We start from the raw sequence: 12,822 nt of genomic DNA, 5'->3' as shown, positions 1-12,822 counted from the left end.
AAATAACTTTGTTTAAAAAGTATGCATTTAGAAACCCCCTATTAAAATTCCTGCATTTGTCCCTGAGCGGTGCATTGTGGTCCGCAAAAAACAGATGGAGTACGGATGTACAATTCGCTCATCTGAAATAGCCCTAAATCTATGTGTTGTGACACTTGAGCGTGGGATATGTAGATGCATTGTATTGTCTGGAGAAAAGGGAAGACCAGCAGAATCCATAAATCCACTACACAAACCTCTTTCAGTTCACTCTGAGACTCGTCCAGCTTCACCTTCCACCGTCCTTCCTCTTCTTCCACGCTACGCTGCAACCTTTGTAAAATTCCTTCCTGTAAACACACACAACAGCACGTCAAACAGAACTGCACACCTGTACATTATAAGCAATAACTGCGATACAACAAAAGAAACGTATACCGTCTCCGCTAGAACGGATTTGTACTTCTCACACTCCAGCTGCAACAACGTATGGATTTCTTCCCCTTCTTTCAACTTCTGCTCCAATGCCTAAGAAAACAAAAGATTTCTGGCTTATTAGAATGGACAGAGGAGATAACCTGCAACTTGCCCAGGTGCACGGATAGGATTTCCAAAGCCAGATTAATAATGCTCTTAAAGGGGGTTTCCCTCAAGATACATTTATCACTTATCCACAGGATAGGTGATAAACGTATGATCGCTGCGACCCCAACAGATCACTAGAACAGGGTTCCCGAATCCCTTGCTCCACCTCACCCGCACGATAGAGCGGTGGTTGAGAATGCACACTGCAAATGAGTGAGTCTGGCAAATGAGAGCTGGCGGCGCACGTGCAGAGTGTTGCTTTAACCTGTTCAGGACCGGGCTATTTTGAGCCTTCAGGACCAGACACCGTTTAGCCATTTTTAGCACGCGTTAGTTAAATGGCTATACCTTTTATTTGTTGGGCTAACGACGTGATTTTTGCGATGTTTTTTCCATAGACAATGCAGGTTTCATTTTTTTATCGTTTTTATACACATCCTATTTTCCATTTTAGAATTTTTATTCATAAAGTTTGAAAATAGTAAAAAAATAAGCTTTTTTACATTTCAGCTATTTTTTTTTTGGGTAAGAACCTAGTTTTACCCTAAAATAGAGCTTTTATTTGTGCTAGTCATTGTCTACCGTAAATTTTAATATATTACATGTCTATATTAGGGTAATTAGGTCCGGGCTAGCGTTAAGACAATGATTGGCGGGAGGGGAAAGTTTTTTTTGGCCGTGGGTATTTTCTGTGTATTTATTCTAAAAATTTTTTTGCACTTTACGTTTCTATTTTTTTATTACTATGGTCTGTCCCTCAAAGGTCAAAAAAGACCTTTGGGTAACTTTATATACTTTTTTCTTTCTTTTACACCATGTTTTTCCACTGTAACTGGAGCTGCACAGCAGCCCCAGTTACAGGGGAAATCAGCCCTCTCATAGTGACGATTGTCACTAATAGGGCTGTGCTGGGTCTAGTAAGACCCAGCAGCAGTTTGTCAGTAACGGCACCCGGCGATCACGTGACCTGTCACATGAACACCGGGAGCAATAGAGACAGCGGCACGGCCGCTGCCTCTATTCATATACACAGTGCTCTATCCTCTCCTATCCTCAGTCACCGACAGCCGGAGATCCGACATTCAGCTGCCCGATCGCGCGGGCAGCAAATTAAAACCCGAGCCGTAAAAAGCCTAAGGCTCGGGTTTTAAGGACCCTGACCGCTGGCCGTAAAAACACAGCCAGCGGTCGGGAACCAGTTAAGGTCCTATTCATTATTCATTTAAGTGGAAAGCGACAAAGCATGGGACGTCTGCTCTCCATTGAAACCAAGTGGGTCTAAAGCCTGACCATTTCGGAAAGAAAGCTTCTAGATCCCACAATCTGACTTTTATGAGAGGTCCGACATGGACATATACAAATTAATTCTGGGACAGCTCTTTTAAAATAAGTCAGTCAATTACAATCTCCATACAGGGTAACCTGACTGAAAGGCCTTCACTCACTTTCTCGGCTTTTCCACTTTCGTCCAAACAGACTTTTGCTGCCTTCTCAAACTCTTGGACCCATTCACAATGCTGTGGAGGGAAAACACAAAAGGGTAAATCCTTGACACCCCTTGAGGAAAAAAAAAAAAGTGACAATCGTGGTTTGCTTACTAGTACATGGCAAAAGTACTACCTTATGGTGGTGGAAAGTTTAGGTCAATTATCTTTTTTGGCTCACTGACATGATGTTCTACCACAGGGCCCTTGTGTCTGAGGGGGTCCAAATGCCCTTCTGCCACAGAGGACACCAGTATTATAAATGGCATATGGTAGGCTACTCCTCTGACCCTAGTCCTCATCTGTGCGCTCAGATGTAGCCAACTAGACAATATGACAACTGCTGATTGTGTTTTGTGCCTTTGTAGAAAATGCAGAATGTAAGAATAAAAGAACGGCAGGAATGTCTTATATTCGACCACTAGTGTTTACCGCAGTTTTAACAATATATGAAAGCCAGGGTCTGGTCGAAACCAAGCAGCACAATTATATGAGCTTTCAGAAGACAAAGTGAAGCGCATAGAACTATAGGAGCTCAGCCCCTAGAAAAATAGCCACAGAGTCTTCACGGAGAGGAGGCAGGTGAAGTGTAAGGTGATGCACCGCCTGGGATGGACTCTTGAGATGGGCAAAGTAGATGGGCCTATGGAGATTAAATACTCTGTGTTCAGCGCCATATAGACACTGCTGCTCTGAACCAATACTAAGCACCTCGTTTTTCTAACCTCCCACGGCACAAAAGAGGAAAACACGTAGGAGGAATACTATAGGTCATATATGTATTAGGTATTTAACGAAGCAGCACACGGCTTTGGGTTACTGGTGGGAGGTCATAGATATAAAATAGCTACGCTAAGAAAAGCAGTGACACATGTATGCTTGCATGACAGTGTTCCTTTGTGAAAAGATTTATACATTACTTAAACCTCTTGGGACAAATGTAGATATGTAAATACATGCGCTGAGTGTCAGAAGTCGTCCTTGTTTTTATATCCCAGAAGTAAATACAGCAGCACTCCGATTATCAAAGTGAAAAAAATGTGGTTTTATTGTGCCAACATGGCAAGTGCAACATTTCCGTCCCACCTTGGGAGCTTTTTCAAGCATGGTCCCACATTTTTTTTCACTTTGAGTACCGGAGTGCTGCTGGATTTACTTCTGGGATATCTGTATGGTCTTTGGATCGAGACGATCAGCTGGCACCCTTTACTATTGGACTGTTTTTGATTGGAAACCGAGTGCTGCTGTCTCTCTACTGGTGTGTGTGTGTGTGTGTGTGTGTGTGTGTGTGTGTGTGTGTGTGTGTGTGTGTGTGTGTATATATATATATATATATATATATATATATATATATATATATATATATATTTATTTTACACACACACACACACACACACACACACACACACACACACACACACACACACACACGTCAATAAAAGAACACCAACTAAAAAACACAAAAAAAATAAATAAATGAAAACCATCCCAGCAACTCCTCCCCACATTTCAGCCTTTCCTTTAACCCTATTTTGTCTCATATTGCAATTAACACTGAGAAATATATAAAAAAAAAATTCTGTGTGTGTCCCAGGGGATCAACCATGCCTTTCCTCCTCCTACCCACAACCCTGTGTCTCTATGGAATACAACTGGCTGCAGCAGGTGCCTACCGCCTGCTCGGTCGGCAGAAGGACACACAGATAGTTAAGCCCTACCCCATTGCCAAGCCCCTCGACCAGTCACCAGCAAAAAAAAATGGAATAGATCAGCAGGAAATAACTATTCTCGGCAGGATTTCTGCAAGACTGTTTGTTTCAGGAACATGCAGAATATCCTACAGACTGGCAAACCGTGTAAGCACTTTTATCTCCGGTTTATTTTTATAATTAACGTCTAGGTTTAATGTTCCTTTAAAAGAAAAGTTTTAAAGAGGGAGCTATTCCTATACAAGGGATCCCCAGTTTACTCTACATCCATAGAATTAAAAATCTGATTAGATCACATAATTCTTACCAGACTAGCACAAACTGACACATTTGGGAAGATCTTCTGGAGGATTTCTCGGACCTCATTCTCCCCTGCGTTCTGTTGTCTCTCCTGGAAGAAAACAAGATCTTGCCATCAGTATTCAAGTGGAAAAAGCCAACGTTCTAAGACATAAATATGGGTAAAACACATAGATGTTATGTTGTTTGAAGGATGTGAGAATCAAACATATGCATTAGCTGGGAAAAAAATATTATGCTTCAACATGCACATGAAACATCTACTAATTTCTCGAAGACGTCAGTCCATCCACTCCAGCACACCAGATAAAAGAGCAAGCGGTCACTGCCATTCCTTATTAGAGAGGTTATATAAAACAGAACTACATAGAAAAACTGCAGCCTAGGGGTTAGCTAGCCACAATTATCATTTGCCCCATCAATATATATCTTTGCCTAAGTGGATAAGTGATGCCAGAGACCATCAGGTCAAACAAGACCGTCAGCGTAAAAAAAAAAAAAAAAAAAGATTGCGGTAAATCATTATCAGATGTAGAATCTATAGGTGAACTATAAACCGATAATGCAGATACAAATGAACAAACTTTGCAAGAGAGATACATAAAATAGGTTGCCAAACTCATTTCTAAAGCCTCATTCACACTTCCGTATTTTGGTCAGTATTTTGCATTAGGGTTTGTCCGCCAAAACCAGAAGAGGGTTCAAAATATGAAAGAGGTGCAAATCTTTCCATGGTAGTTAATTTTTATTTTTTTATTTTTTTTACAAATGTCAAATACGGACCAAAAAACGTGAAAGTGAATGATGCCGAAGGGATTGACAGAGACTGAGTTCTCCACCCAAATGTATTTAAAGAAAAATCTGATTAATGATACAGTGTAAAATGGGGAGTGGTTTTATCGCTACCAATTAAGGAGAGTTTATCTTTTCATGTGGGTTGTCAGGCAACAGAGTCCCTAGCAACCAGTCTGTCTCAGATTACTCAGATCTAAAACTATAGACGGAATTGGAAATACATTGAGTGAACAGAAGGCTTGGCAGGCCTTATCAATATATTTTCCAAAAAGTAAAGGAAGATGTAGTTTATAGCAAATAAAATAAAATGTAGGTGGGGGAAGCTAAAAAATGGACTTGGCCTGTGTCTCTTTAAGGCTCTGTTCACACTAGTGGCTTCGGTTTATAAAGGAGCAATGACAGATCCGTTCGTTAAAGGATACTGGCCGACCCCTGTGGACCACGTTTACTATAATTGAGTCTGTGGGGGTTTTAGAATTTATGGCAGAAAGAATAATACTGAAGTCAACCGTAATTTGGTGGCAAAAAAAAAAGTGCAAAGGCCAACTGAACCCTGACAAATCTCTGAAATCTCTTGACAAAATCTGAAAAACGATAGTGTTAACACAATCCTAAGCCCACTTGGTGTTCATTTTACTGGTTCTGGTTAAAGTTGTTGTCCGGTTCCAGCAAATAAATATTTAAAATATACAATTTTCCAATATACTTTCTGTATTAATTCCGCATGGTTTTCAATATCTCTGCTTGTTGTCATTCAGTAGGAATATTCATTGTTTACTTCTAGTGGATAAAATTCTGTCCATGGTCATGTGATGGACACACAGTGCATGGCAAGTTACAGTATGTGTATCAGAGTGGTGACTAACAATGAATGTTCCTACAGAATAACAGCAAGCAGAGATCTTGAAAACCGTGAAGAATTAATACAGAAAGTATATTGGAAAATTGTATAATTTTATTATACCAAAAATAACATCAATTTGCTAAAACTGGACAACCCCTTTAAACTACCCTATATGTTTAGATTATGGCATTGTGGGACATCGGATTAGTAATAATTTCTGGCTACTTGTCACTGCAATATCCCGTATCTTTTTATTGAGGTATTAATAGCTTTAAGATTTTTATTTTATAAATGTATAATTTTCCAGGAACACCTGCATCAACATAACAGTTTGGCATACTTTACGTCAAACTAAAACCTTACAAAAAAAAAGAAGCCCAGAATTATGGTTAAAATACACATTTCTAAAGCTAGCCATAAAAAGAGGAAAACGCAGACTGCAATTGACTATGATTAGTCATACGACAAGTCATAAAACTTAACAAATAAGAAACACTGCAGCTTGTATGTATGTTTTAAGGCCGTGTTCACACCTGCGTCGCTGCTATACAGTGTTCTGCTCTGTCAGAGTAGAACAAGGGAATACCGAAAGCGACGGTTCCGTTGCACCAAGGACACCACCGATGGCCGACGGTACCCATTGACTTCAATAGGTTCCTTCAGCTTTCCGTTAACAGCGTAGCATGCTACACTATTGTTTCTGGTAATCTCTGCGGCGGAGGCTCCTAACGTAGCCCCCAACTTAGATGTGAACAGAGCCTTACCTGTCCAAGTCAGAAGAAGGTGTCTTGACTCCTAGGGGTAATAATAGCAGACACTCTTTGCAGTAAAAGGATTAAATACATAAAGTCTGGAGGAAAAATAAGATATACAGATTTTGGCGCCCCATTCAGACAGATCAATTGATGGACTATGAATATTTGATCGGTTGATCTACCTCGTACTACAGTCAGTACCATTCAAGAGACTAAGCTGCAGTACCAGACACAGCCACACAAGTATGTAAACAGTAACGGGGCTGCTGCACTGACACAGGGACACATTCTGCTGATTGGAGAGGGACCCAGGAGTTTAGACCCCCACGTTGATGTCTATCCTAAGAAAAACCCCTTTAAAAAAGTCTAAAACCTGGGTGAAAAACTCAGGAAGCCATCAGAATATTCTATATACCGAATGTCTAGGGCGAAGTTCTACGTTCAGGACCCAGTTAGTTTTTGCGCACAGTATGTAGGTGTTGTATGTGCACCGCGGCACACAGACGCTCAGTTTCCAAAATGCAAACTTGTTAATTGTAATGATCATCCTTTGTTGAATTTGCACAAAACATATGAACACGCTGGCATGCCCATGAGGGGGGGGGACGGGGGGACGACACACACAAACAAAACAGATGAGCAAGTGTCAAGAAAGAACAGACAGGAGGAGAAGAACATACAGTTATGATTGGAAGATTCGACCGTAGCCAATCACGGCTTCACTGTTCCCCCCACTAGTGATGAGGTAGTGCAGACACGTTAATGTAGAGCGCCGCCTCTGCTACCTCACCACAGCGGTGACTACTAAGTGCACAACTGCTCTGGTTGTAGCTCTAACTAGGTATTCATGTGGGAAGAACTGCATGCTGATCCTGTCATCAGCGCTCCATACTAAAAGCCGAATTTAATGATTTCAGATGGGGAAGGGTACGTCGTCACTATAAAGTCACAAAGTTGGGGGATCTGTATATTGGGCTACATCAGCAACCAATAAATATGATGGACACAAAGGTCTTGTTGGGGCTTGAAGTGAATCTCCACCTTTTATCATGCGGTCTTTTTTTTTTAAATTTTTTTTAATTTCCAAAAGTCTGTGCTGGTTAATTTAATAATATATCTTTATAGCAATCGGAGCGGTTTCTGAGGCGGAGGTACAAATCCCCTGTATGGATACGGATTTAAAAAGAGAACATTCTGGCTGCATACTGCGTTATTATTCAGTTAAAGGGGTTGTTCCAAGAGCAACATTTATCACATTCACAGGATAGGTGATAAATGTTAGAGTGGGGGTCCTGACCCTCGTTCCTCCTCACTGCACTATTGGAGTGAGGAGGATTTTGAATGGAGCGGTGGCCGCGTATGTGCGCTGCCGCTCCATTCAAAGTCTATGGGAATGACGGAAACAGCCAATCAAAGTACTCGGCTGTCTCCATCGGCCCCATAGACATTCCTCCCCACTGCTCGCTCCGCAGTGAGAAGAACATGCGCAGTGCCAATCCATTCAAAGTCTAAGGGACTGATGGAGACAGCGGAATACAGTGCTCGACTATTTCAGTCAATGCCAAAGACTTTGAATGGAGTGGCAGCGCACATGTTAGACTTGTGGATAGATGATAAATGTTGATTTGGGACAACCCCTTTAATATATAACCGTATGCAGTAAGCTCCCTCTAGTGGCGGCTGCAGTAAGCCAGAATGTTATATTTTAAATCTATACGTATGCAGCGGATTCAGAACACTATCAGAAAAACAGAGCTCTGACTGCTATAAAGATTAAAAATGGAATTTTAAATGTATTAAAAAAAAAATATATAATATATCTTGATTCCCTTTAAGGAAGAGATGTGAACTTTTAGTTCTTCTTGGCAGCGTCAGCATGCAGTTTTATAAAAATCTATTCCACCATCTCAGAAACCGAGCTAAGAGTCAGCAGACAGAGCAGCCGTGCCCAGGTACAATCTGCGCTATGTCCCCACCAACAGCATTACAACCTTGGCAGACTTGTTGACTCTCTCTTGTAGCATTTTTTCAGTTGATGCCAATGCCTCCATTGCTTTCCAGTTTTTCTCCCGAAGGTCCTAATTGTTTTTAGAAAGAGTTATTTCAGTTGACCCATATACTAAAACGTCTTCATAGTTCATGCAGTAATTTGCATTAAAAAAAAGGGGTTGATTCTTTTTTTTTTTTTTGCGTGCCCAAATTCATCAAACCGTACCAGTGTTTCACACTCAAAGGCCAGATATATGGAAGATCCCACACAGGTAACTTGAAATGTAGCAGCCTTGAGAAGATCACCCAACTTCTCTTTGTGCTATAAGGCCATACTGACACGTTACACAAATGAGTCCACTCAAAACATAGGAAATTAAGGGGCTTCTCCATATGGGACTGTCCTCATGGCTGAAGTAAACCTGATCTACACCTAAGATATGTCCTGGGTAGGTATATAAGTATGTAGTTCTGCAGGGTTTACTTGAGAGTTTAATTTGGAGATACCTTAAAGTGTAGCTCCACCAATGAAGAAGCCGGGTTACCCGCCTGAAGATTAAAATTAGCAACAGGAGACTCCGCATGAGATGCAGGAAGGGTTAAGCTCGATAGGCTTCCCCCTTCAGCGTGTCCCACCATCAGTTTTAAATTTAGTGCAGGAAACCCGGTGGGCTATGCAAGTGGAGCTGCAAGGCATTACATGAAATATATTTTTTGGGTTTATTTCTAGTTATATCGGTATTCAATTTGTATCTTTTTGTATGTATGTTTTTGTAAGTTGTATGTATGTTATAGGCATTTTTGTATTAGGCCCTGTCAGGGTTTGCAACCCTGAAGCTGTGTAAATACATGCCCATCCGCAGACCTATTAATATAATATATGTTCTATTATTATTTTACATAACTAAGCCTTCCTTTTTTGATATCTAAAGTGCTGGTCTATTTTTTGTTTCCATTTCATGCTAATATTCCCTTGAGATATAGGAAAATACCAGTGCACTCAATACCACAACCTATATTACAAAGTAAGAGAGCTGCCCTCCAAAAATATAGTCAACATTATACATATTTGCAGAAGGGCCGCTGCTAGCGAAATGTATGGCCAGCTGCCGCTTTCCCTGGTGATAACAGCGAAGCACTGGTGGTGAGAGAAGCCTGACCTGAGGGGGGGGGGGGGAACAGCGGATCGTCTTCATGAGACAACCCCTTTATAGAGGCTCTGTCACCACATTATAAGTGCCCTATCTCCTACATAATGTGATCGGCGCTGTAATGTAGGTGACAGCAGTGGTTTTTATTTAGAAATACATCTATTTTCACCACGTTATGAGCGATTTTAGCTTTATTCTAATTACTTTCTTAATGCCCAACTGGGCGTGTTTTTACTTTTGACCAAGTGGGCGTTGTCCATTCATGTAATCAGCACATAGTGATCCTGCGTTGTTCGCTATGTGCTGTCACTTACTGACACATTAACGTTACTGAAGTGTTTAGACAGTGAATAGACATCACCTCCAGCCAGGACGGGATGTCTATTCACAAACCCGACCCTTCGGTAACGTTTGTGTGGTACTTACAGCAGAGCAACCGTAATCTCGCGAGATCACGCTGTAAATGACAGTTAAGTCCGTGAGCCCATGCCATACTTACCCTACCCGACTTTGGCATATGGATATGTCAAATGTCGGGAAGGGGTCAAGGGCGAGGTGCATGGAGCAAAGTCGATGTTGACTGCAGACACCACTGTGTGAAAACAGCCATAGACAAAATTACAATACTAGAAGCTCGAATACATTGTGCTGTATCTGAAGGGGGGAGTTTCTCATTTTCGGTCCAATTTGAAACACCATTTGTGTGAAATATTTTACTGTTGTGAAAAAGAAAAAAAAAAGAAGAAAGAGCAGATTCCAATCCACCAAAGAGGAAAAAAGGTTAAGATTTACAACACAGAACAAAATTGTGCGCACATTTTATTTACAAGCTTAGAAAATGTGTGAAAATTCAAAGCGATATGAAACAAAAATCTCAACTAAGGAACAAATACATTGACTGCTCCTGTACAGGAGGGCCGGGATACAAACAAAAACAGAACAGATTTTAAATGGACTCCCCTTTACCCTTTCCTCAAAAACGCACAAATAAGATTAGAGCGGGGTTTGATCTTCATGGTGGCAACTCCTCTCCTGCAATTTTCACTTAATAACATTTTTAGGAAGAGCGAAGATGACAAATTAAATAAGGGATTTCAATAAACATTAAGTCTGCAGCTTTTTGAAAATTTGGTCAAACTTTAGGATAAGTTATAAGCGCTAATTTCTAATTCTCCATCTGAATTGTCCAATAGTGTCCCTAAGGACTACAGCCAGTACCGCAATCCTTTCAGTAGTCATCGGCACTTACATCGCCATGATTGTCAGACTGCTGCTATATGAGGTGAAGCGGTACTCTTAAGACTGTGCCAACGCCTGTAATAGATATCATGGCGAACGGAGCGGGAGGGCACAGTTAGTGACGTCATTGCTTTCTGAAGCCTTTCCCCTTCTCTGCCCTCAGGAAAGTGACAATTCTGCCATGACCTGAAGACCTCAGTAATTTTAGGAAAACTGGTTACTAGGGAAATGGTGCATGCCAACTACACTGACAAAACCGTGGCTGTCAGGCATCGTATCCATAGCAACCAGTCTGACTCAACTTAGCAGGACTTGCGCTGTGTTTGCGGCAAAGAGGGAGGAAAGTAACCGGACAGCAGTCACTCCATTTCATTAAATTTTTTAAGCTGTAGATTTAGTTCGATTTTTTCCCCCCAAAAAAATTTAGGTGAAGGACCTCATCTACACAAGAGAAAATGACGGTCCCCACAGACCTTAAACCGTTAAGTCTCTCGACCACAAAAACATGGGGGAGTGTTGTTTGGGCCTCATACACATTAGATTACTGGCAGGTTACTCCAAACGTTCAGTCTGATCTTTGTCTAATGTGTATAGGCACCTTAAGTAAGGGGTAGACATGTGGCATGGAAACAGATTTAAAAAAAAGTATTATAAAAGAGTAAACCTGTCCAAAACTCCTAGCTGACCCACTTATGTGTCAGCAAACTAATCCAAACATACTAACATTTATAGCACTCACCTACACCAATCACTCAGTATTAGTCGGCTATACACATGAAATAGCCGACGGCCAAACACTTGGTCAACCAGTAGCTATTTCTCTCAACTCCGTAAACATGCACGCTACGCTCGGCCGAGTATGCACGTTTATCTCAATGGGGGGGAGGGGACACCTGACAGCGGCTCTTCGCCTGTGGGACCAAAGTGACATTCATAGAGCCTGTTTATGTACAAGGTATATATATATATATAACCCAACATGACCGATCCCTCTTTTCGCCCCTGACAAGTCATCAGAGGAGAACTAGGAGGCCTCCATCAGCAGCTTCAGCTAACTTTTATCTTATAAGTATTTCCACCTTGAAAATATACAGCTTCAGGCAGAGGCACGGCTAAAAAAACATTTCCTAGAAAAACTAATCTAGGCAATGTCTGTGTACTTACATTGTTCTTCTTTCTTTGTTGCTCTACTGCAGATTTTTGAACTTCTAGCTCTGAGAGCAGTTCTGTAATATACTTGTCTTTTTCTGCGATCCTACAAAGTTATGTAACAGATCAGGTTATAGTATTTAAATGGTAATGTATCAGAAAGTGATATTTAAATCAGGTTTTTGCGATAAACGTTATTTTTTTTTTTACATTTTAGTACTTTTTGTTTAATTTACATTTTTAGGTTCCGATCCACATAAAAAAAAAAATTATTAAATATTCTACTTTTGACACTGATCACTAGAGCACATACAATAGGCTGACCCATCCTGAATTCTGTAGCTTGCTTGTCAGCTTTGCTGTATAGAGTAAAGATGGATGAGCAAAATCATCTCATTATCCTTAGGCTGGATTCACATGACCATGTTACGTCCGTAATGGACGGAACTTTTTTCGGCCGCAAGTCCCGGACCGAACACAGTGCAGGGAGCCGGGCTCCTAGCATCATAGTTATGTACGACGCTAGGAGTCCCTGCCTCGCTGCCGGACAATTATGATTACAGTACGGGACAGTTGTCCCGCAGCGAGGCAGGGACTCCTAGCGTCGTACATAACTATGATGCTAGGAGCCCGGCTCCCTGCAGTGTGTTCGGTCCGGGACTTGCGGCCGAAATAAGTTCCGTCCATTACGGACGTAATGTGCTCGTGTGAATCCAGCCTTAGAGGACAGAGTTGTACTGCTGGATGACTAGAGGAGACTGGATACTAAAGTCAGCCATACATTTTAGATCCTCTCGACTCCCCCATACTCGGCAGAATGTGTTCGAAGGTAGAAAGTCACTG

At 41.3% G+C, this 12,822-nt stretch overlaps 1 protein-coding gene across 9 annotated transcripts in view; it reads right to left on the bottom strand.

Moving 5' to 3' along the window:
* KTN1 (kinectin 1) overlaps positions 1-12,822 on the bottom strand; it is a 105,860-nt gene that overhangs the window by 16,508 nt on the left and 76,530 nt on the right. For 8 of the 9 annotated variants that reach the window (XM_075843272.1, XM_075843265.1, XM_075843270.1 and 5 more), the window contains 6 exons: positions 11,995-12,085; positions 8,443-8,529; positions 4,065-4,148; positions 2,010-2,081; positions 418-507; positions 237-329 (listed from right to left, as the gene is read on the bottom strand). In XM_075843272.1, the coding sequence (XP_075699387.1) occupies positions 237-329; positions 418-507; positions 2,010-2,081; positions 4,065-4,148; positions 8,443-8,529; positions 11,995-12,085 (517 nt within the window). The remainder of the gene's footprint in view (positions 1-236; positions 330-417; positions 508-2,009; positions 2,082-4,064; positions 4,149-8,442; positions 8,530-11,994; positions 12,086-12,822) is intronic. The other variant, XM_075843271.1, reaches the window with a different exon arrangement.

Source organism: Rhinoderma darwinii, chromosome 12 (assembly GCF_050947455.1).
Source record: "Rhinoderma darwinii isolate aRhiDar2 chromosome 12, aRhiDar2.hap1, whole genome shotgun sequence".
In the NCBI taxonomy this organism is placed as follows: domain Eukaryota; kingdom Metazoa; phylum Chordata; class Amphibia; order Anura; family Rhinodermatidae; genus Rhinoderma; species Rhinoderma darwinii.
This window is presented reverse-complemented; position numbering and strand designations above follow the sequence as displayed.